General features: G+C 27.9%; 2 protein-coding genes across 6 annotated transcripts; one reads left to right on the forward strand and one right to left on the reverse strand.

Moving 5' to 3' along the window:
• Positions 1-518: 518 nt before the first annotated feature.
• LOC119687058 (sorting nexin-29) lies at positions 519-6,098 on the reverse strand. Of its 5 annotated transcripts, XM_038101222.1 has the most exons (4): positions 5,987-6,098; positions 4,228-4,330; positions 1,957-2,455; positions 519-1,891 (listed from the first exon to the last, which is right to left on the reverse strand). In XM_038101222.1, the coding sequence occupies exons 3-4, from the start codon at positions 2,258-2,260 to the stop codon at positions 693-695; spliced, it is 1,503 nt and encodes a 500-aa protein (XP_037957150.1). In that variant the 5' UTR covers positions 2,261-2,455; positions 4,228-4,330; positions 5,987-6,098; the 3' UTR covers positions 519-692. The 5 variants fall into 5 exon arrangements, with proteins under 5 accessions (XP_037957150.1, XP_037957149.1, XP_037957152.1 ...); XM_038101221.1 differs by lacking the exon at positions 4,228-4,330; XM_038101224.1 differs by lacking the exons at positions 4,228-4,330; positions 5,987-6,098 and adding an exon at positions 4,150-4,195.
• Positions 5,522-14,729, forward strand: LOC119687057 (protein SERAC1). Its single transcript, XM_038101218.1, has 6 exons — positions 5,522-5,746; positions 10,956-11,124; positions 11,192-11,569; positions 11,639-12,374; positions 12,446-12,716; positions 13,614-14,729. Exons 1-6 carry the CDS (start codon positions 5,667-5,669, stop codon positions 14,434-14,436), a joined length of 2,457 nt encoding a protein of 818 aa, XP_037957146.1. The 5' UTR covers positions 5,522-5,666; the 3' UTR covers positions 14,437-14,729.
• The last annotated feature ends 8,194 nt before the right edge of the window (positions 14,730-22,923 follow it).

Below are 22,923 nucleotides of genomic sequence, written 5' to 3' on the forward strand. Positions count from 1 at the left end.
AATAAGTTTAAAAAAAACCAGAAAACTACATAAAGTATTGACTGTAGTTCAGATTATACCAGCTATGCTAATAATCCACTTAGGCCTATTGGGCCATTGTGTTACTGTATAAACGCTTACAAGTAAAAAAAAATCAACTTCAAACTCTATCAAAGCTTAAAATCCACTTTAAAGGAAGCCCTAGAGCTGGTCAAAATCCTCAAAAAAGTTTGCATCGATGCCGCTTATACACTGAACAGTAATAAAGCAGATGTAAGACATATTCATCGTCCTCCCCACAATTGCAACAGGAATGATTAAACGGAAGATTCAATGTTCTCGCATGGTTCCATTAACGGCTGTGATCCGAAAATGAATATACCATGAAAATGATACCTTAACAGGACATCTCAAACAGAGTGCTGCATTTTTTCTTAATATAACGCGGCTAACTTTTACACAGATGCCTGCATATCGTTGAGTCTTCCCACATTGTATTAAATTGCTGCATATAAAAGAATTTTAACAGTTGCGTGTGCTGTAAAAACATTTTTTATTATATCGGTTTATGGTTTATGGTACAACAATTATAAATGAATTCAAAAAACATAAAATTTGTATTAACAACAAAACAATAGAGTTGCATTTTTGTTTGCAAACTCAAACTAACTATACATTCAAAAACAAATAGCTTCACAGCCAGAAGAGCACCATTACCTTTCGCGCAGGAACGGAAAGATCTTTTGCAATTCAGCTTTTGTTTTGCAAGCTTCAACTTGCGGCAGCGTTTCAACTAAATTAAGTAAATAAATCTGCAATTGTTGCCTTCTTTCCTCAACAAAAACAAGATTTTTATTGCCGAAATGTTTTTTTGGTGGAAACTCAACAGCGCGCACTGACGGATGAGTACAAAGCAAGGACTTGTGTAGCTTGTCAAAATCTCTATAACGACGCCACATAGACCAGTGTTCACACGGTCGACGCATTGTTATATGTACATCGTAAGCATAATATGATGAGCCATGTTTAGATTTAAATAATTTTGCTTGGGGAATGGTTATGAGAAAATTACTAGCTAACGAGGATGACGGATCAATACCGGATTCTTTAAATTGTTGTGTAAGGCGTCGTGTAAGATGACGATTTTCGAGACTTAACTTAGCTACACGAGTTTCAAGTAAAAAGCAACGTTCACTCATTTCGCGTAATTTTTCTTCCAATGCAAGCTGGTTGGCATCACAATTGGCTGACGATGATTTACTATATTCTGACGAAGTATCACTTTTATCCTCAATCTCATGTTCATGATCTGGTGTCAATGGTTGTTTTAAGAATTCGAGATAGGGTTCAATATTGTCTGCAGGCGGCGTTGGAATTTCATCAACATCGGGTACGAAATCGTTATGGATTTCAATTTGTAAAACAGCTGTATCAACAGCTTTTAGTAAGTCTTCTGTCGAATTTGCAGCTACAATCGGTCGTTCAACTACATTAGTTTTACGTTTTGTGTTTGTAATAGGCACTGGTGTGGGAGCATGTATAACAGGTTCTTTTCTAACTATTGTCGTAGTTGTAGTACGTGTAGGAGCATTCAATTCAGTCGTATCAATTCTTATTGCAAATAAAATTGTATTAAGGCTGTTTATCATTTTGGGTAGTTCCTTGCTAGCATCTTCATCAAGTAGCAGCGACCAAGGTGAATAATACCGTTGAAGAAATTCAGAATCGCTTAACCAAGTAAGCAAATACCTTTCCAAAGAGTTTTCATTTAAAGTGGCACGTATAAAAGCTCTACCGCGTCCACATTTTGTCGAAATATTTGTTAAATTTATATAGCGCTCCCGTTCGTGAGCAGTTAAGTACTCTTGACAAAAATCCCAAAAGCTTACATCATTTGAGGAAGAACATATACCTAGCAACAATTAATTGTACAATTAATTATAAACATTATGTGCATATATATATAAGTTACCTTACCTGTAACGATTTCGTGCATATTTTGCAAAAGAGCTGTGGCTGAGGCAACAGCCGATGATTGTTGCTGTTTCAAGCCGTAATTAAAGGCATCTTCCAAAGCATTGCACAAATTCGCAACGGACTGATTGCTTTCGCTTGCTAGCTCCTTACGATTTGCATAGTTATCACTGCATATTTTAATACTTTCCTGTAGATTTCTGTAAATTTCCTCGCGACGTTGATTAAACGTACTGCCACTCAGTGTCGTTTTTGGCGGAGTACTTGTAGACCGCTCAGGCTTTTGGCTAAATAAAGTTTCAGGCATATTATTAAAAATTTAGAATTATGGGAGTATACCAAAACATGTACACTCCTCTTGAGTATTTTATGTTATTAATTTTCTAAGCCTAACTCAGTGACTTCATCTTTTAGCAAGAAATTGCGTGTTTATATTATGCATTTGACTTCCGTAATTTGGTCTTCTTGATTTTACTGTTTGTTATGTTGCTTTTTGTTTGTTCTAATATAAAAATTAATATATGTTATTTAAAAGTCTATAGTTACTGAGATGTTTTATTTATTTACAAATATAAAGTTTTTTATTTTTTTTGTAATTTCTCACTTTCAACGCAACTCTTTGCAATCACAACAGTGTTGCCCTTCGGCGAAATAGTAGTAGAAGTATTTCGTGCATATGACTCATTCGTCATTACACAAAGCATTGAAGCAAAGCAGATCGCATTACAGCCAAAAAAAGCTTATAAACAATTTAATTACAAGAACAATAAAACAATAACATTCAAAATAGCATTTCAGTTAAATATAATTTAAATAATTAATTAATTAAGCAATCGTTATGGTTCTTCTTTAAGTTCTTTTAAGGCCGTGTGCGAGTTCGAGTAAATTGATGGTAAATTGAGAGAAATAGTAAATTATGTAAATTTACCAGAATTTCAAGTAGGGTAAATTAGATATAAATTAAATAAATTAAGTGTAACCATTGTGAAAATTTTATAAGTTGTTTAATAAATAAATAAATAAATTTGAAAACTTTTAACCAAAAATAATAAATAAATGTACTAAATAAATCCCTAGATTTTTTTAATTTACTTTACCTCAATGTACTCGAATTCGCACAAGGTCTAAGGAAAGAATTTTAATTTATAATAATTCAAATTAAAATAGTCAGCTTTTTTAGATAAAAGTTGTATTTAAGGTACTTACGATACTTATACATGAGTTTTATATAAAATAGTTTAAGAAGTTACTTAAAAATATAAAAAATATAACAGTTCTAAAGCTGAAAAAACTATTGCAAATGAGCTGTTTTATATAATTTATTGGTAATTTAACTCTTCTAGTTTTTTTTTTTTTTGGAAATATCAGCAGACAATAGAATAAGCCAAATAGAAGCCAAAGTAATGTTGTTTATTTTAATAATTTTATTTAATCAATTGTTACAATAAACAACATTTTTATTTTTCTTCTCTTACATTTCTTGTGCACAAAATGTGATCGAGCTAGCAAAACAGCTGATTGAAACCATGTTATAATTTTGAGTTACTTAAATTATAATATGTATAATATAAAAACTAAAATTATATTATCTGTAATATAAAACCACTTCTAATAATTAAAGAACGAACATGTGTTTTTCTAGAAAAACATATGTTAATATACTATACGTTTACTCACGTCTATTATCATAATTATAATTATTATTATTATTATTATTATATTACAAATATTAAAAACGAACTCGAACTACGGTAAAATTATAAAATTTATAATAAAAAAAGAAATGAACTGTTTTTCAGTCATTTAGAATAACTACAGAGCATATGTTTTCATTAAAAAAAGCAATGTTTACACACCAACTGTTGACTCGCACGTATTATAATAATAATAGTATTGATTTAAATTAGAAGTATTTAAAACAAACTTGATACACACAATAATAATAAACAAAACTTATAATAACAGAAAATTAATGATCTGCTTTCAAGCGGTATATATAAATATACATATGTATATGAAAATGTGTAAAACTTTCATTTTTTTAAATTAGGGATATACTTAGCGCAGTTTATGACAAATTCAAATGGATGCTGTTTATGGACCGATTACTTCGACACTCTACAAGCAACATTTATTCATGGGTCATTGCTTGAGCCAGTTTGATCTAATATAACCTAAGGCAAGAATGAAACCTACTCCTCATCCCCTTCATCAATTCATTCCCATGCTTTCTGGTTTAGATAAACGTAGCCTGCTAGGTATTAAGCCACTTACCACAATCTCTCTCCCTTTATGACTGGAATGAAGTTTCCACAATGCTATGGAAATTTTCTTAATTCATTTTTAAGAGGCTGTTTCTTTCGATAATTTCCAATTACTGCAATAAGTTCAAATATATAAATAAGTTAATTAATTTAAATGTATAAGATAAGATTGCCCTTTTAATATTCATTTTGTTTTCTTTTATTTAAATTAATTAATTTTTTGTGTTTACAATTTTTATATTTCAAATTGTACACAACAAAAGCATTTAACATATTTTAAAAGTGATGCCAATATGTTTCAACTAGTCTTAATGCTGTTTTTTTATAACTCTGAAAGAAAAAATTACGGCTATTGTAGAAATTTTTTTATATGGAGGTTTATGTCTATTTTTCGTGCAAAATCAATTTTAATACTAGGTTTCAAATGGCACTTGCATTTATGCTTGATCAGCATTTATATCGATTCGCGTGGGATTCCCTTGCTTAAGTTTAAAATAAATTTTATTGTACAAAAAAAAAATGTCAAATAATTCCTAAGCAATAGAATTTTTAAACAAACTGAAATTTGTTGTAAACAAAATTTATTGTTAACTTTTTATTTTGTATTTTAACTTATTTGTAAATAAGCAACAATTTGTTGTTTACCTATTATTGCGATATAATGTGCTATTTTTATATGTGTAAGCATTTGCTATATTGGATATTTGCCCATAATACGATTTTAAGTACAATATTCGTCTTACCATTACACAAAACGCAAATAGTGCACATTTATATTACTCGACCCAAACACAAACACAAACACAAGCACACTGGCACACGCATTCGGAGTACGTACTACGAAAGTAAAAACAACAAAATGAAACGTCATTAATCGTAAGATAAAAAATTGTGTAGCGAAAAATGAGAAAGAGCAAAACTATAAAAATAACAATAACAACCACAATAGCAATGAAAACAACAGCAAAATTTTACTTGTACAATAAACATTTGCAAATTTTATTCAGTAAACGAAATTCGAAGTGATAAGTTCGGTGGGGTTAAATAAAGAAAATTATAATATTTTCAATTTAAAATACATTTAAAGAAATTGCTATAATTTAATAATTGTTCCTATAAATTAAAAATAAGTAAATCACAAAAATATGCATATATGTACGTGCATGAAAAATAATTTAATCTAGTTGGCGCTAACAAAGTGAATAAAAATTAATTAAAATAATTATTACACAAAGTTACATATATATACACTACAGTTAATCCAAATTAAATGAAATTTGGTTTCAAAATTTGGCAAGCCAAATTTTTGTATTTGTAAAGTTGTTAGTCATTTTCGCAACAAAAACAAAAACAAAATTTAAAAACAATAAACAGCTGAACCTCACCAGACGTTGATGCGTTTGCTCAACGTACGGCGTGTGTGTGTATTTTCGAAATTCTACAGCAAACATGAATAAAATGAATACCTTAAAAACCTACGTTACACGTCATCCATACATTGCTACCAGTAGTATTGGACTTATAACAACGTAAGTAGCCCTTAAAATGTCCAAATTATATGCATTGTTAAAGCATACAAAAATTTAGTTCCAATAAGAAGCACCGTGTATAGGTTGCTTATAAGATTGCATACAATGGGAAAAAATCATTATTATTATTTATATATATGGTTATTATATATATTATTATTATATTATTATTATATATATTTATATATATATATATAAGAGTTCACAAAATAATCTTAATTTAATCTCTTATTTACTCACATATAAATGTGTTCTTCAGATCTCCACCTCGGGTAACTTAGAATGTCTTGAAACTCTAGATTCCTGATGTACTATGCTAGATTTAATTTAATCTTATAAACTAAGATATGTCTAAACAAATCAAGAAAGAAATTGTGAATATAATTTAACATTCCGTTATAATATAAAACCTAACCTACTTAGTTAAAAAAAACACTATAAGAAGATTTCGGTATCTTAGAATGCCATAAATTTATGCATTTTAAATCCCTTATATACCATAACTTTTTTTCTCTCATGTACTTATTATCTATTCAGCTTAACAACAAATATATTTTAATAATATTTTCCAGATTCCTACAAACCCCAGTCTAGGTTATTAAAAACAAATGTTAATACCAGTTTCCACTGCTTACTTAGTAAGTTACTTAAAAATTTTAAGATTTTGTTGCTTCCATTGTCAATGTCAATTAGTAAACCTTTTAGAACAACTTAGGTAATGTGGAATGCTTTAAATTTTTGAATTTTAAATTCACAATATAACTTATATTGCATTCTATGTATATATTGTATTATATTATATTTACTCTCATTTACTTGGTATCTATCAAACAAAACAATAAAGAAATTCTAATTGTCTACTTTAACTCTAATCGTTAATATGAAGTCTCGACTTATTAATTTAGCTTTTAAGTTAAATTATTTTATGCAAAATTTAAAAGTATAAATTTTTAGTTCTTCACATTAATTTATTCTCGATATCTCTCAGTAATTGACAAAAAAATTCTTACTTCACTGCTTAGTTCCTTTTATAATATATAACCTCACTTAATTACTTAAAAAAACTTTAAAATCGTTTCTAACGACTTTGCTTTACTTAGAACGATTTAAATTTCTATATTTTATATTTAAAAAAAAACTTTGTCTTTAATTAGGTATTTTCATATAAGCGTTACTTTTCTAACTCATTCACAAAAAGATTCTAATTGTGCTCTATAAATCCCATCATAGTATAAAACCTAGTTTATTTAATTTGTTATAGTAAATTTCAGTAAAAAAATTAACACTTATAGGTTTTTTAATTATTGAAAAGAATTCTAACTAACTTTTCTATTTTTTAATTATTATTGCTATTTTTAATTAGATTTTTTATTTTTTAATTAGCTTCTTTATTTCGTGATTATTAAAATGATTTTTATTTAACTTTTTTTTTAATTATCAAAATAATTTTTAGTTAACTTTTTTATTTTTTAATTATTAAAATAATTTTAAATTTGGTTTTTTTTATTTATATATTTATTTTTTTATTAAAATAATTTTTATTCGAGTTTTTAATTAACTTTTTAATCACCTTTTTAGTTTTTTAATTATTAAAGTAATTTCTAATAAACTTTTATTTTTTAATTATAAAAATAGCTTTTATTCAAGTTTTTTATTTTTTATATATTAAAATAATTTTTATTTAACTTTTTTATTTTTTATTTATTAAAATAATTTTTTATTTTTTTTATTTTTTAATAATTAAAAAAATTTTTATATAACTTTTTTTTTAATTATTAAAATAATGTATTTCTTAATTATTAATAATAATTAATATATATTAATTATTAATAATTATTATTATTAATTTTTATTTCATTTTATTTTTAATTATCACAATAATTTTTAATTATATTTTTTATTTTTTATTTATTAAAGTAATTTCTAATTAACTTTTCTATTTTTTAATTATTGAAATAATTTTTATTCAAGTTTTTTTATTATTTATTATTATTATTATTATTTATTTATTTATTATTTTATTATTATTATTAAAATAATTTTTATTTAACTTTAGTTTTTAATTATCAAAATAATGTTTATTTAACTTTTTATTTTTTAATTATTAAAATACATAATTTTGATTTAATTTTATTTTTTAATTATCAAAATATATTTTTTTATTTTTTAATTATTTTTAATAAATTTTTTTTATTTATATAATTATTTTTTCCGAGATTTTAATTTTTTAATTATTAAAATAATTTTTATTTATCAAAATAGTTTTGATTTAACTTTTTAATGTTTCCAACCTTTTAATTTCCAATTAATTTTTTTATTACAATTCAATTTATCCAATAAGAACAGATATTAGAATTCAAAGAAATGCAACAGGTCTTGTAAGATTAGAAGAAAAGTACAATTGTACGTACAAATATTCTGGGGGCTCGTCTGTTTACATTAATTATGTACACTGTAAAGCAATCGTTCATCAGTGTGTTAGTGCAAAATGTAATCTATACATTTTTATAACCATACATACTTTTACATACGTTACATACATACACACATATACACAAATTTGTTTTTCATTTTCTATTCTTAGTGTTTACGCATTCTATATGCGCAGTTAAATAGTTTCCGCATACTTTTTTTTTATTGATAAACCAGAAATGTGCTACTTAAAATAAAAAAAAAAAACATTTCTATTCAAGGTTAATGTAGTGCAAAATAAAAAAAAAATATATACACACATATATGAATTAAAAATTAATATGTTTAATTTTTTGATTGCGATCTTCAGAAAAGCACATATCGTATGAGTGAAAAGAAGCAATCATCACAGCGAAAGCAGCGACACACCCCCCAAAAAGCCGGTTTAATACATTACACAAACACACACACGTACACAATTTACGCCGATCGTATGTTATTTAACTGATGACGACGTTGACGTTGACGTCGACGTCTGTTGTTTACAATTTACACTTGAACCACACACAAGGCATTGCATTTCGTAGTTTGTTTTCTTACTTAAGCGAAAATAAACATAAACAATCTTTTTATATTGTAAACAATAACAAAATTTTATATATAATTTTGTTTACAAGATTTCAAGTATTTATTTATATGCATTTCTTCAGACGTAAAACGGATATCACTACAGACATTTGAAATAGATTTGAGAAATTTGCAACAACAAGGAATTTGTTTGAATTTAGTCAAGGACTACATAAGTACCTATGTATGTATTTACCCCGGGGTATTTGTGTATATCAGGTGCCAAAATGACCTAGTCTGCGCTACAAAATGACTCAAAAAAAGACAAGAGCATTAACCTTATTATTGACTTTATTTACAAACATATAAAATTAAAATAGAATTTAACCTTATAAAAGAAAAAGTTTTTCTCTCACAATTCGAAAAAAAATTAGACCTATCAATTATTTGAATCATACTTGCTTAATCTAATATTAATTCATTATGAGTAATGTTAAACAAATTAACACGTACATACATACACATATCCATTACACATAGAAAAAAATTTATTAACAATTAACACAAGATTTAATAATAGTTTATGATCAACTACAAATCAAAAACAAAAACAAAAAAACCAAAACAAAACTAAAAATGTGCACAGGAAAACAACAAATACAACTTACATAAAGCCACGCGAAACTAAAAGCATTGATCATAACAACACAACAATAACAATGCCAAAAACAATAACAAAAACTATCGCACTCTGTGTACACCGAAAAAGAAATGATCAAAACAAAACATACGATTTTGCCTGAGCGAGAAAGCAAATTAAAAAAAAAAAGGAGTGCCAAAAATGTTGTGATCCACATTGCGTATTGCTGGCCTTCTACAGAAGGTGTATTTGCCTTGCGGTCTTCTTTGTTTGGATTTGCATATTAACGCTTCTTTTTTGTGAAGGCTTAAAAAACGTTTATTAATGTTTCACTTTAAACGTACGCATTTACAGGGTGTCTCTGATGGTTCTACATATAAACGTATATAATTTAAATGTTTTTTTTTTTAAAGAGGTTTTTCGAAAAGCACTGAACTACAACAACAAAAATTCTTTTTATATTATTTTCATTAAAAATAAAGAAGAAAATTAAAAATCATTTTATTATTTTCTAAACAAAGCTAACGTAAGCTCAATTATATATATTCCTCAGAGTAGGTTGTTGACCTTACCGAACTACATATGAAATTAAAAGCTAAAGTTAGTTTGTTTTACGAGAACGGACTGCTGAACTAGTTCAATCCAAGAAAATTTAGTATGACACTTATATGTACATATATATATTTATTATTAATATTTTTTTAAAAATATAAGTTTATTGCAAACACCATGTATTCATACACGTGCCAGTAAATATGTCATTAAGTTTTTATTAATAAATTCCTAAAAATACCGGATTGCCCTAAATATTCAAAACAACAACATTGTAAAAAGATTATATGAATTATTTATTTAATCATTGATTAACTGATAACTATTATATTTTTAATGCTTGAGTACTACAAATATTGAAGAAAGTGAAATACCACTTTGGAGGTCAATGAATATCATAGGGGTATAGGTTTTACTGATTTCTAGTGAATGAATTTTGTGATTATAATTTCGAGATATACGTTATCATTAATATATATAAAGTTTAGTCTTACTCAAATTGTAGTCGATTTTGATAGTTCTGCGTATTTTCTAATTTTTTAATTGAGTGACACACTTAAAACCAAGTACATAATTTTACAAATCCATCTTCTTAAATGGTATACTTACATATATAGTATAATCTAAATGCTATTTAATTTTAATCATACATAAACGTGTAGAATCTATAAAAGAATTCTAAGTAATTATAAATTTTAATAGTAACCGATCTTATATCAAATACTATATTTGCACTTGCAATTAATTAACAAATCTCCTAAGCATGAATTTTTGTATGAAAAATGGATATTATTGATGCATATTTATCAAGTTAATTGCGATAGTGTGAACGCAGGCTTATACTGGATACACACGAGAGTTTTGCTGGTAATTTTAGCTGTCAAAAATTTTCATTTTGCATTGAAAGCAACAACAACTGACTCTCGTGTGAATCTAGTATTAATAGGAGTAGTAATATGATATGTAGACAATATGTATGAATATATCTACATATATTAATTATAAATAATAATTTATAATATCTTTTTGTAATTTTAGTTGTGGCTTGATTTTGTATGAAAAACATAGAATACATCAATTTTTAAAGAAGTACACGAGATCAGCAAACCAGGAAAATACAAAAAAACGACCAGATTATATATACATTAAATATCACATTTACAAAGAGTCTATGCGTAAAATGAAACAAAAAGAAGAAGAAGACAAGGTATATGCTTTTTATATATTATTAAAATGGAATATATTCATTAATATTATAATATCTTCTTTGATAGAAATGGGTCAACGTTATCATAAATCCCATTGGCAAATGGTGGAAATCGGCCAAACATTCGGTCGCTTGGCGTTTATTGAATATAGCACAAACTGGTACTCGACATGAACGTCTTAAAGCGGTTCGACAATTGGCACGTATCGATCATTTAAAAGACTGGGATTTTCGACATTTAGCACAGATATGTGATGCCCGCACAGCCATTTCATTAGCACGTTCCGGTGCTGATAAACGTTGGTTCCTACCGGTACATATGGATGGTTGCATTAAAAATCCAAAGATCCTGCTATCCGATTGGCATGGTTTACTTTCAACTTTACTTAAAAATTCCTGTGTTCATCATTTCTTTAACAAATATTTTCCAGATCAAAGTTTGCAAGTAAGTTTGCATTCACGTATGAAAACGATGCAATTCAATTCAATCAATTTATTGAATATGTAATTGTAGGACACAATGGATGAATTTTTTCCACAAGATAGTTTAATTCACTTCTCACAAGATGACACCGATTTATTGAAGGAAGTTATAGCGTTTCTACATCATTTGACAAAAGATTTGAAGTCATCACAGCATATAATTGAGAATGGTGGGTTATTGTTGTTAATGGAATTGCGAAAATTATTCCGCCATGATAATGAAACATTATCTACGCTATGCAAGGTTTTAGCAAATATGTCCATGGTGCCCAATATTACAGAGCATTTTTATCAATCTGGTTGGGTAAGTGTGCTCGCACATTGGCAGGAGTGTTCTGATATACGTTTGCAAGTGATTTCCGCTAAAACAATGGCTAATCTGGATTATGATGATCCATATCATACTATATATCCACCTAATGTATATCCCCTCCATCCACGTACGCGTACGCGTGCCAAACCGAAAGCTGATATAGTCTTCATACATGGCTTGTTGGGTGGTGTTTTTATAACATGGCGACAAAAAGATCGTAAACCAACTGAATTGGGTTTATATGGTAAAAATGCATTTTATACTAGCGAAGCAGATGATGTCTTCTTAGTTGGAGAGACACGCAGAACGAATGGCAAAAATAATGGAGAGAATGGAAAAACCAAGAACGCTGCTCCCAAACAAAATGGCAATGGTAAAGTGAATAATCAAACCAACGACATTGCAAAAGTAATGGGAAACGATAGCACTTTTCCGAAACTTGATCATATAAATGGTAAAATATAATAATTTTTTATATTGTTGTTGTTATTTTCTATTATAAAATTTTTTATTAAAAATCTTTAGATCCAATTCTTAAAACTGCCAAAAAACCGCATACTAAAACAGTAAATATAAGCGATACTGCAACAAAAGAGTTCGTTGAGGACTTACAAAATGAGGCTGAATTAGAGTCGGACTGGGAAGTTGTACATCCAGATGTACCGCTCAAGGCTAACGATGGCTGCTGCGGTCCATTTAGTGTTTCCGGCAGTGAATGGCTAAATCAGGATAACCTAGATGATTACACAAATTGTTGGCCAATGGAATGGTTACCTGAAGATTTTCCAAACACTAGGTAAAATATTTGGTTTTATTTACCAACTTTTATATGAAAAGTTGTATAAATAAATATAGAATAGAAAATAGGGATATAGGCGCTTAGTGCAATATTGCGACTTTAATAGTTGTTTTATTCTATATAAACAAGTGTATTAGATCAGTGATGTCTAAGTTACATTAAACAGGATAATCTTTAGGAAAGCATGATAGCAGATCTATCATTCCGTTTCAGCAATTTATCATAATTAGCAAGAGGCCTAGCAAGCGGATTCACATGATTTTCATTATTTGAAACATCTTTCTGTCTTATTCTTTCGAACTCGATTTTAACTATTGGAACTTGGATAAAAATAATTTTTACTATGTTCAACACTTAGTTGTTGTTGTAACCCGCCGGGTACGGTACTTGGTCGTCGTAGATGACGAGTGGCTCCAGGACGTAGAACCGACCATTCTTGGAACCTCCACATTTAGTGCAATCCTCTAACTGTAATTAGAATAATTTTTGAAGAACCACAAAAAAAAATATTTCGAGAAAAAACATAAAACATTTTTCAATATATAAATCCCCTTCCTCGATGCAACGTTCTAAAATTTTTTAAAGCTTCACAACTCCTTTTAATCCAACTGCTTTTACGCTATCTATTACCCAGCCACATCCTAAGCCATGTATTCGTCATTCAATTCCTACATGTATGTTATCTACTTTTAAGTTCTCCAGGAGCTGTTAGAACAACAATAATTTTTTTTTAGAATTGATTTAGTGAATTGAAATTAATATATCCTAGTAGATCTCCCGTCTTGTCAGGGTCATAAATACATAATGAAATCTTAAATGAAATAAATAATTATAATTTATATGAAATATGATTATAATTTTTAATAATAATTTTTATTCCCTCTCTATTTGCAGAATTTTAGGAATCGATTATACGTCTGCTGTTACAGAATGGTCAGCAAATTTTGCCAAATACTGTCCTTGCGAAAAGGGGCAAGGTCAAATCGATATACGTGCAGCCACACTACTCGAACGCATTTCTCAATCTAAAATTGGTCAGGATAGACCTATCATTTGGATTGGTCACTCAATGGGTGGTATACTCACAAAGATTATGTTATTAAAAGCAAAGGACAGCATTGATCCACAAGTGAAACAAATTGCTAAAAATACAAATAGCATAGTATTTCTTGGTACACCACATAGAGGATCTCCAATAGCTAAATGGAAACAGCATATGCAACTTATATTGTCACCATCGATAGAAGTGAAAGAAATGGAGGAAGGTTCACCGAGGCTACTTGAATTGCATTCCCGTTTTATGGATTCTCTTAAAACAAATTTTCAAAATATTAAAATTGTAACAATTGCTGAAGGTCGTCCAACCATGTTAACTACATTTAAATTTCCATTGCGTATTGTAACTGAAGATTCGGCAAATATCAATGTCGGTGATTTCTATATACTTAAAGATGATCATTTAAGTCTATCGAAACCGATATTTCGTCAATCGTTTTTATATCAACGTTTGCTCAAAGTCATTGATGATTCATTAACCGAAAAAGAAACATCAACTTCTGAAGAAATACCAGGTGCAACGATTTACTTGCAATCCGTTAAAAACAATAAAAGGGTCGCACAAAATTCAACACAAACTCCAACTAAAACCACAAAAAGTATTTTTAATTTTTATCCTAAGATATCTTTTAAGTTACCGACACCGTCCGTTGAAACATAATTCATCTGTAGGCACCCCAAATCGTTGGTGCGAAAATGTATATCAAACATTACAACAAAAACAAATTTCATTTAATTTGGCCATCGCATAACTTTTAGTATTTTAGTATTCTATCTCACAAAGATTTTTTGTTCAAATCATTTTATTCACATCCTAATTTAATAACTTATATATATTTTGTACTTATCGCATAATACCTTATACAGGTTGACATATCGAAAGAAATCAAAAAAAAAAATTATATTCTCAAACTTTTCGACAAATTTTTACCATTAAAAAATAAATGATACCATACCAATATTTAAATCATTGCAAATAACTTAAGAGCTTAACTAGAGATTTAAGAAATTTAACTATTTGTATTTTTATATGTATTAATATTATTTATTTTTATAAGTCTTTTTCATTTTATGACTTAACTTTTATATTTTTAAACAAGCCAGCAATTCAGATTTATGTATGTATAATATTAAATGTAATTTAATTGATATATAAATATGTTTGTATTTGTTATTAAGAATATCAGTATAGTTATTGACTTGTGTAAGTACTTAAAGTATAGTAATTTATATAAGTTGATATTGATGTACTTACATGAAACGATGTCAGTAACTGTGTGTGTTCATCTCCCACTAGAAGTGCCTTCGTACAGTTTGTAAGATATTATGATAAAGAAACGAATTGTTCAATTAGTGATTTAAATTCCTTAATTTTTTAAAATCTTAAGTAATACCATTTTTTATGAATAAATTATTTTTATTACTATAAAAATAAGTAAAAAAAAATTACAATAAAATATATTTAATATAATACTTATAAATGAAGTTTTTCATTAACTACTTATAGCGAAATATATTTACATATCTTCAAATCAAATGTAAAAACAGTCCTTTATTATGGCTGCGAAACATGGAAGCATTCAAAACAGATAGACAGGATAGATAGATACAAACAATTTTCAATAAATGCCTACGAAAAATCCTAGAAATATGGTGGTCTAACCATCTATCAAATGCAGAACTTCTTTTGCTCTAAATAAATCAGAAAGCTGCTGTAATCGAAATAAAAATTCGAAAATAAATAGAAATAAATACGTTCCACAACAAGCTTGGATAGGGAACCCACAAGGCAGCAGATGCCCTGGTGCACCGGCTTTGACTTGGAGAAGGACAATTGAAAGAGAAATGACAGAAGCCAACTACACATGGCATTAGATATGCAGGAAAGCACCTAACAGAGTAAAATTTTTTGTTCTCATAAATTATATATACAATAGATATAAAAAAAATTTATTTCTGATTTAATTAAATTTAAAGAAAAGTAATGCTATTTGTTCTATTTGCATTTTCTGCGTTTTTCATACTAACAATACAAAACTAAATATAATTTGTTTATAATTGAAATATAAACAAAAAAAGCTCTCCTAAAACTTACACAGAACTTTCTGACACATAAAAGCTATTTCACATACATAAATCCGATTATGCCAATGGAAACAATCAAACCTTAATTACATTAACATAAACAGTTTTAGCTGCAGTGGAAACATAATATATATCAAGGGAAGTTACACTAGAAAGGAAATTATAGAAATTTGACACATGAAGCAAAATGTAAATAAACTAAAAGCCAATGATTCAAATAAGCTAGAGATGTGAATTTTTAGAATTATAGAAACTTAAGCCTATGGAAATAACCAAATCCTAATTTGATTAATGAGAAGTTGCTCATTTATATTAATAAGTGAACGATCACATTATAATGAGCTCATTTATGTAGCTAATAATACTTTTATAAAGTTTTATAAACTTAATTTAATAATATATCGCACAAACAATTATTTAGATAATTGATATATTATATTAAATCATTTATATTCACTTTAAATAACCAATGAATGCGTATCAATTAATACAAAGATTTTATTATATCAGCTCAGCTGTTGTTTGTTACATTTCACATATAAAATACATAACATATATTTAAAATTTTAATAATTTCCCATGTGCGTAATTTATTTTTAAGTGTTGCATTCGACATTTTTCGCCTTGAATCAGCTGATTTATTGATAATGAGCTCATTTATATGAAAACACTTTGTCTGGTAAATCATCCTCATTAGTGGTTATAATGCGCAAAACCGTCTAAATGAGACAGTGTGAATGCGCTATTAGCTACAGTTCTTTTGGAAACATGATTGAAGAAAACACTGATTGAAGCGATAACAATTTAATGAAGTCACACACGCAATTGCTTGTTGAAATTTTTAATAAATTTGACCTGCTTGAATTAAAATGTTTACATTTATGGCCGTGTGCGAGTTATAGTATATTGATGGTAAATCGAGGGAAATAGTAAATTATGTCGGTATGACAGCGAATGTTGGTATTTACCAGAATTTCGAATACGGTAAATTAGATAAAAATTAAATTAGGTGTTACCATTGTAAAAATTTTATAAGATGTTTAATAAATAAATTTAAATACTTTTGAACAAAATTAATAAATAAGTGCAATAAATAAATAAATGGCAATGCAAAAAATCCCTAGGAAATTTTAATTTACTTTACCTCAATTTACTCCAACTCGCACACGGCCTATACATATGATTTTGATAAGACAACAAAGAACCGGTGTGCACCATGCCTAAAAGACATTTTGACAGTCAAATTTTTTTTTACCACTTTTGTTTAACTTTTTTTGATTAATAAAACCTGCACGAGTCTATTATTTATATTGTTTGTATACAAAGGTCTTTATAAAGAAAAAGAATGAGTCAAAAAAAGATTTTAATATGGAACTATTTTATGGAAATTGATGCAAATTATGCAATGTGTAAGATTTGCAAAAATATATACTCACGTCCAGGTCTTTCACCATTGAGAAGACATCTACTTGTAAAGCATCCTGAGAAGTACGAGGAATATTGTCAACTTAATAAAAATGAGAAACCAAATGGTGTGAAAGAAATAAAGCAGGAGGTTGAAGCAACAAATGCAGACGTCAAAGAAGAAATTAACGTTCCAACCACAGCGGCTACAAATTTCGCAGATGAACAGAGTTTGCAAAAAACGTTAAAAAAATTATTTAAGAATAAGACCAAAAATGATTCGTTAATATGGAATTACTTTAAGGAACTTGATGCCGACTTTGCAATGTGTAACATATGCAAAAATATATATACACGACGTGGTCAAAATACAAACGATTTAAAAAAACATCTGAATTCAACACACCCAGACAAATTTGAAGAGTATACCAAGCAAGAGCTGGAAGGTGACCAATCAGATTCATCCGATTCAACAGAAACTGAAGCAAATCCGGAAAATATAGATTCGAATTCGAAACGTAGTTTAGTGTGGAAATATTTCAAGGAACAAGATAAACGCACTGCGTTTTGTAAAATATGTAATAAAGTACGACGTCGTGGAGGCAATACGTCATCACTGCGGGTACATCTAAAAAGGGTCCATCCCAAACAATATCAAGAATTATGCGAAGAAGAAGGTGAAGATAAATCTGACGATGCAAGTGTAATAAAACCAAAACGATCTAAGAGAACAAAATCTGAAGTTATTTATACTTACGATTCCAGTGAAGAAGAACATATCGAGCCGCATGTTTCCGCTATAAAAGAAAGTGAAACAACTGATCCACTTGTGCCATCCTCACAAGACTTAAGAGACTTTGGTAAAGTTAAGAAAAACTTTCGGTATCTTAAGAAAATAACGTAAAGTAATTTATAGTATAAAAACAACTAAATTAAAATATAGTAATTATGATTAATATATATGTATTATGTACATACAATATGTATACGTTGAGCATGTACTACAACAAGTATTATGTAGGTACCTATGTACAAATACATATATATTTAGATATATAATATATAGAACTGTACATAAATAGAGTATTTCATTATTTAACTAATTTGTATTTAATTATATATAGATTGTGTTTATGACTACATTATTTTGTTTATATTAATTTGTGTGGTACTTCAAAATACTTTTACTTTTGAGTCGAAAACAAGCAAAAACCAATATTAAAAAATACTATATTTGGTATGTAAAATAATATAACATTTTTTATAAATATAATTTCGTAAAATTTGTATAAATTAGTTTTTGTTCTGTTATACTAACGTTAAGTTTAAAACTTTTCTGATAGGAAATAAGTATTATTAAAATGAAAATCATCTCTATAATGTTATTATTCATAGCTCAAATTGCTGATAACAAGTATTATAAGCTATTTAATTGATGTCTTGCTTAAACTTTTGATCTTTTTTTTTGTTAGTTGTATTGATATTTAAAATCAATTTGAAAGTTATATTAACATCAAGTGAAAAGCATATATTATTCTGTAAAATGTAGAACTCACTAAATTTTACAAATATTCTACTAGTATAACATTAGATGCTCAAAAATAATTCAAAGACCTCTAAATCTGTGACTTCATAGATTATATATGGTATTAATTAAATAATTTATGTATTTATATTAATAATTTTTTTTTCAAATAAGAATTTGTTATGTATATTCGTTAATTTGTCTGTCTGTCCGTTAGTTGGTTTTAGACTGTATCGTAATTATCCTAGAAATATTATTTATTTGAAATAATTTATGAAATATAAATTTAAATAACACAAAAGTTGGCGTAAGGAACTTCTTTAATATTATATTAAACTGACTGTTTTTAATTTAATCTAGAGGTCAATAGATTCATAAGGTAGTTGATTAAATGAAATAAAATCTTTTTTTTTTTTGTAGACAGTTTTATTATTCCTTAAAGCTACAATTATACACTGCAATCTTAAGAAACTATTGTGGAAATATCACTGAACAGAGAATGTTAATTTTACCCGCGTAATGATATGGCACGTAAGAGTCGTGGTGGTGATAAACTTTATAATATTTCTTGATTCAGCAATCCAGACCTCATTCCGTTCAATAAAAGCTGTATAGATTTATTGGATATAGCTGAGATATGAGATGAGATATTCGATATAAATATAAAGGTATAGATGAGCTGGTGTTTGACTCTGTATAAACTAAAAGATGAAATATTTTATTAGAATTCTTTATTCTTACATAGAAGATTTCAGGATTTGTTAATTAAAATGTAGTAGACAGTATAAAAATCATCATTATCAAAGAGAACCATGTTCTTATCTATTTATTTGCCAACAGATACCCTATTGATTAACGGCTTCTCACCATTGCCGTGATAAAATTTCCTTTCCTTAAACCGTGCTAAGTTTATATTCCCTTATCTTACTACCTCTTACTAAATATCCCAACTTTTCTTATTCTTCGTTATCCTGTTTTCTAATTCTTCTCATGGAATAATTTTCAGGTCATTCTTTCGTGCTACACCAAGAACAAAAATCATACTTTAAATGTTAATTGATATTTTATAATTACAGATTTATTATAAAGTTGCGTTCAGGCATATAGCCAGAGGGAGGCTTGAGGGCTCCTCCCTTGATACGTAACTCCTTTATTTTTATTATCGTATTATTATATTTGTAACTTTATTATTGTTATACACAATGCTGTTATTCTGCTATATTCAATCATTTCTTATATAACTTGTAAATGTGTTGAACAAGCGTCACTATATCCTTTAGATCAAGTCAGCAGTATATTTAAGGTTTGTTATGTGGCTGCCAAAAATATAGGAATACTTCCTTATAAATCAGAGAAAAATTACAATATATATTACAAATTTTGGTCTCTTCATAAAATCTATACGTATTATCATTCTTTAGTTCCGTTTAAAAGTAGTACTTAGTAAATAGATAAAATGTTTTCGATTTTTGTTATTGGCCGATTATTTACGGAAAGTTTGCATGCATTGTTTTTGACTATCGATACGGTCAGTCAAATGGTAAAGTGAAGTTAACTCAAAGGGTTTATTAATGTATTTTTTTTATTAGTTTAACGTGCGTTTTATTCTGATCAAATCTTTTATGCCCTGGTTAAGAAAGTCCACTCCAATAATCAAGGGAAAGATGGACAATAAAATACAGAAGGCTACGCATGTAGACAATAAATATAAATAAGTCAAAATTGAAAAGGGGTGAAGGAAAGTTGTTGTTGCTAGGCAGTAAGTACTGGCTATTGATTTTAGAGCGTGATTACAGAAGGTAAGCGGACAGTGCCATTGGGAAGGCTTGTACGTTATATGTTTAAAGAGATCGATGGGATATTGAGCTGGATGAAGAATATCAGAATGAAAAATAAAGTAACGTCGCGCTAGGGAGAACTTCTGGGCCTTCACATTTTCAAGACAAAATTTTAATGTTTCAATGTAAATATGTGCTATTTTTGAATTTTATCTGGGAACAAAAATTTGTGTATGTTAGTTATAAACTTAAAGTTTATGTAAAAATTTTGTCAAGTTTTTTAACAACAAGCGATTAGATGACTTTTTTTTATCATTTATTTTTACTGGTCTCGGATGTTTCTATTTCTCTCTGAATATTCTGCATGCTTACACTGTACCTACACTAGCTAGACTTTCGTAAAATTTTCGCATAAACCTTCACATTTTCACTTACTTATACAAATTTTTGATAGCAGACAATATTCGAAAATACCACTTATCAAATACGTTTGTATGCAAACATAAACATCCTACCCATGTCTAACCAATGTAGACGCTCAGGAATTGATGTGTTAAAAGACAGTTTTTTCTCAATTTATTATTCACTTTTTCTGGTCTCAAAGGGGGATGGGTTAAACGTTTACACTGGCTAAACTGTTGCGTACCCTTTCACATTTTGATTAATAAATGAAAATTTTTGGTCGTAATTCGAAAATATGTTTTGTTTTCGAACATAAACATCTTGCTAAAGTCTCGCCTGTGTAGGCAACAAGTTTATGTGTGTTTATGTTAAGCCATACTTGAAGAAGGTCGGAAATACAACCCTGTGTGACGAATATGGAACGAAAACAAAACAAGACAAAAGAGACAAAATTGTCAGCTAGTGCCAAGTTAGCAACGTTGCTGGAAAATGCAGGGCTGTATTTTCAAAAAATTTTTAAAAAATGATATTTTCGTTAATATATGGAATTAAACTAAAACAAAAGGCATTATTCTTATAGAGTTTTGAAAGATCTTTCGATTGGCATTTACCAATTTGAGATACGATGCGTATTTTTCAAATTATAGGGAAAATAAAAATTGACCAAAATCGACTTTTTTTGAAAAAATTTATTTTTAGAAAAATCTAGAACAGGTACAATGTTGCACGGAAATACATCTAATAGAGAATTAATCAGGCTATCAACAGCAAAAAAAATCATAAAAATCGAGTAGACCAATTTTGAGAAATTTGATGTCAAAGTCAAATTTCCAAACTCGTCAAATTTCAAGCTTTTTAAAAAATGTAAAACGCAAAAGTATAAAAAAAACTTTCGCAAAACCGGATAAATAAGAATCATTTCAATATCTCAACTAAAACATCAAAATATTATTAAAATAAGTATAAATTTTGCACATGTTCCGATATAAGTGCATTTTATTTAAATTTCGAAGGAGGTACAACCTGCACGCTTAAAGTTCCTAAAACTAAATTGATCACTCTTTCAAACAAAACTAATTTCACAAAAATCGAGTAGAACGTTTTTTAATTATATATGTTTAAAAAAGTGGATTTTTTACGAAAAAACCGTATGTTAACTAACACCATTCTAATAACATATTAAGGTGAAAACCTGTACAAGGCTAAAAATTCACCACCACTGTAAAGTTTATTAAAGAACTCTGTTAAAAGTATTTATAGGTGGTTGTATTCTGTGGTAAGGGGATGATTATAAAATTTAATTTATATAATAATAATATTTTAAATTTAATATTTAAATTAAATTCAAAAATATATTGCACATAAAAAACAAAAATTTTCGTCTGTAAACTGCTAACATATACCGCCATATCATACATTTTTCACTATATATTAAAAAAAAAATAAAAAGTGGTACAATGTTGCACGGTATTTTTTTAAATTTTTTATATTTTTCTAATATGAATTGATGTAAGAATTATCAAAATCGAGTAGCAAACAATAAAGATATTAACAAAAACAACTTTTGCAGCATATTCACAAATGCATTGAACTCTGTTACAGGCATTTGTTGTTGGTTATATACCAAAATATTCTAGAATATGTCTATTTTTTAAAAAAATACCGTGCAACAGTGTACCCTTCCGTAAAATTTATAATTATTTAAATTTTGATAGTGTCCCCTAACACAGAATATAACCAACAACAAATGCCTGTAACAGAGTTCAATGCATTTGTGAATATGCTGCAAAAGTTGTTTTTGTTAATATCTTTATTGTTTGCTACTCGATTTTGATAATTCTTACATCAATTCATATTAGAAAAATATAAACAATTTAAAAAATACCGTGCAACATTGTACTACTTTTTATTTTTGTTTCTAATATATATTGAAAAATGTTCGTTATGGCGGTAT

This window comes from Teleopsis dalmanni, chromosome X (genome assembly GCF_002237135.1).
Source record: "Teleopsis dalmanni isolate 2A chromosome X, ASM223713v2, whole genome shotgun sequence".
NCBI classification, from domain to species: domain Eukaryota; kingdom Metazoa; phylum Arthropoda; class Insecta; order Diptera; family Diopsidae; genus Teleopsis; species Teleopsis dalmanni.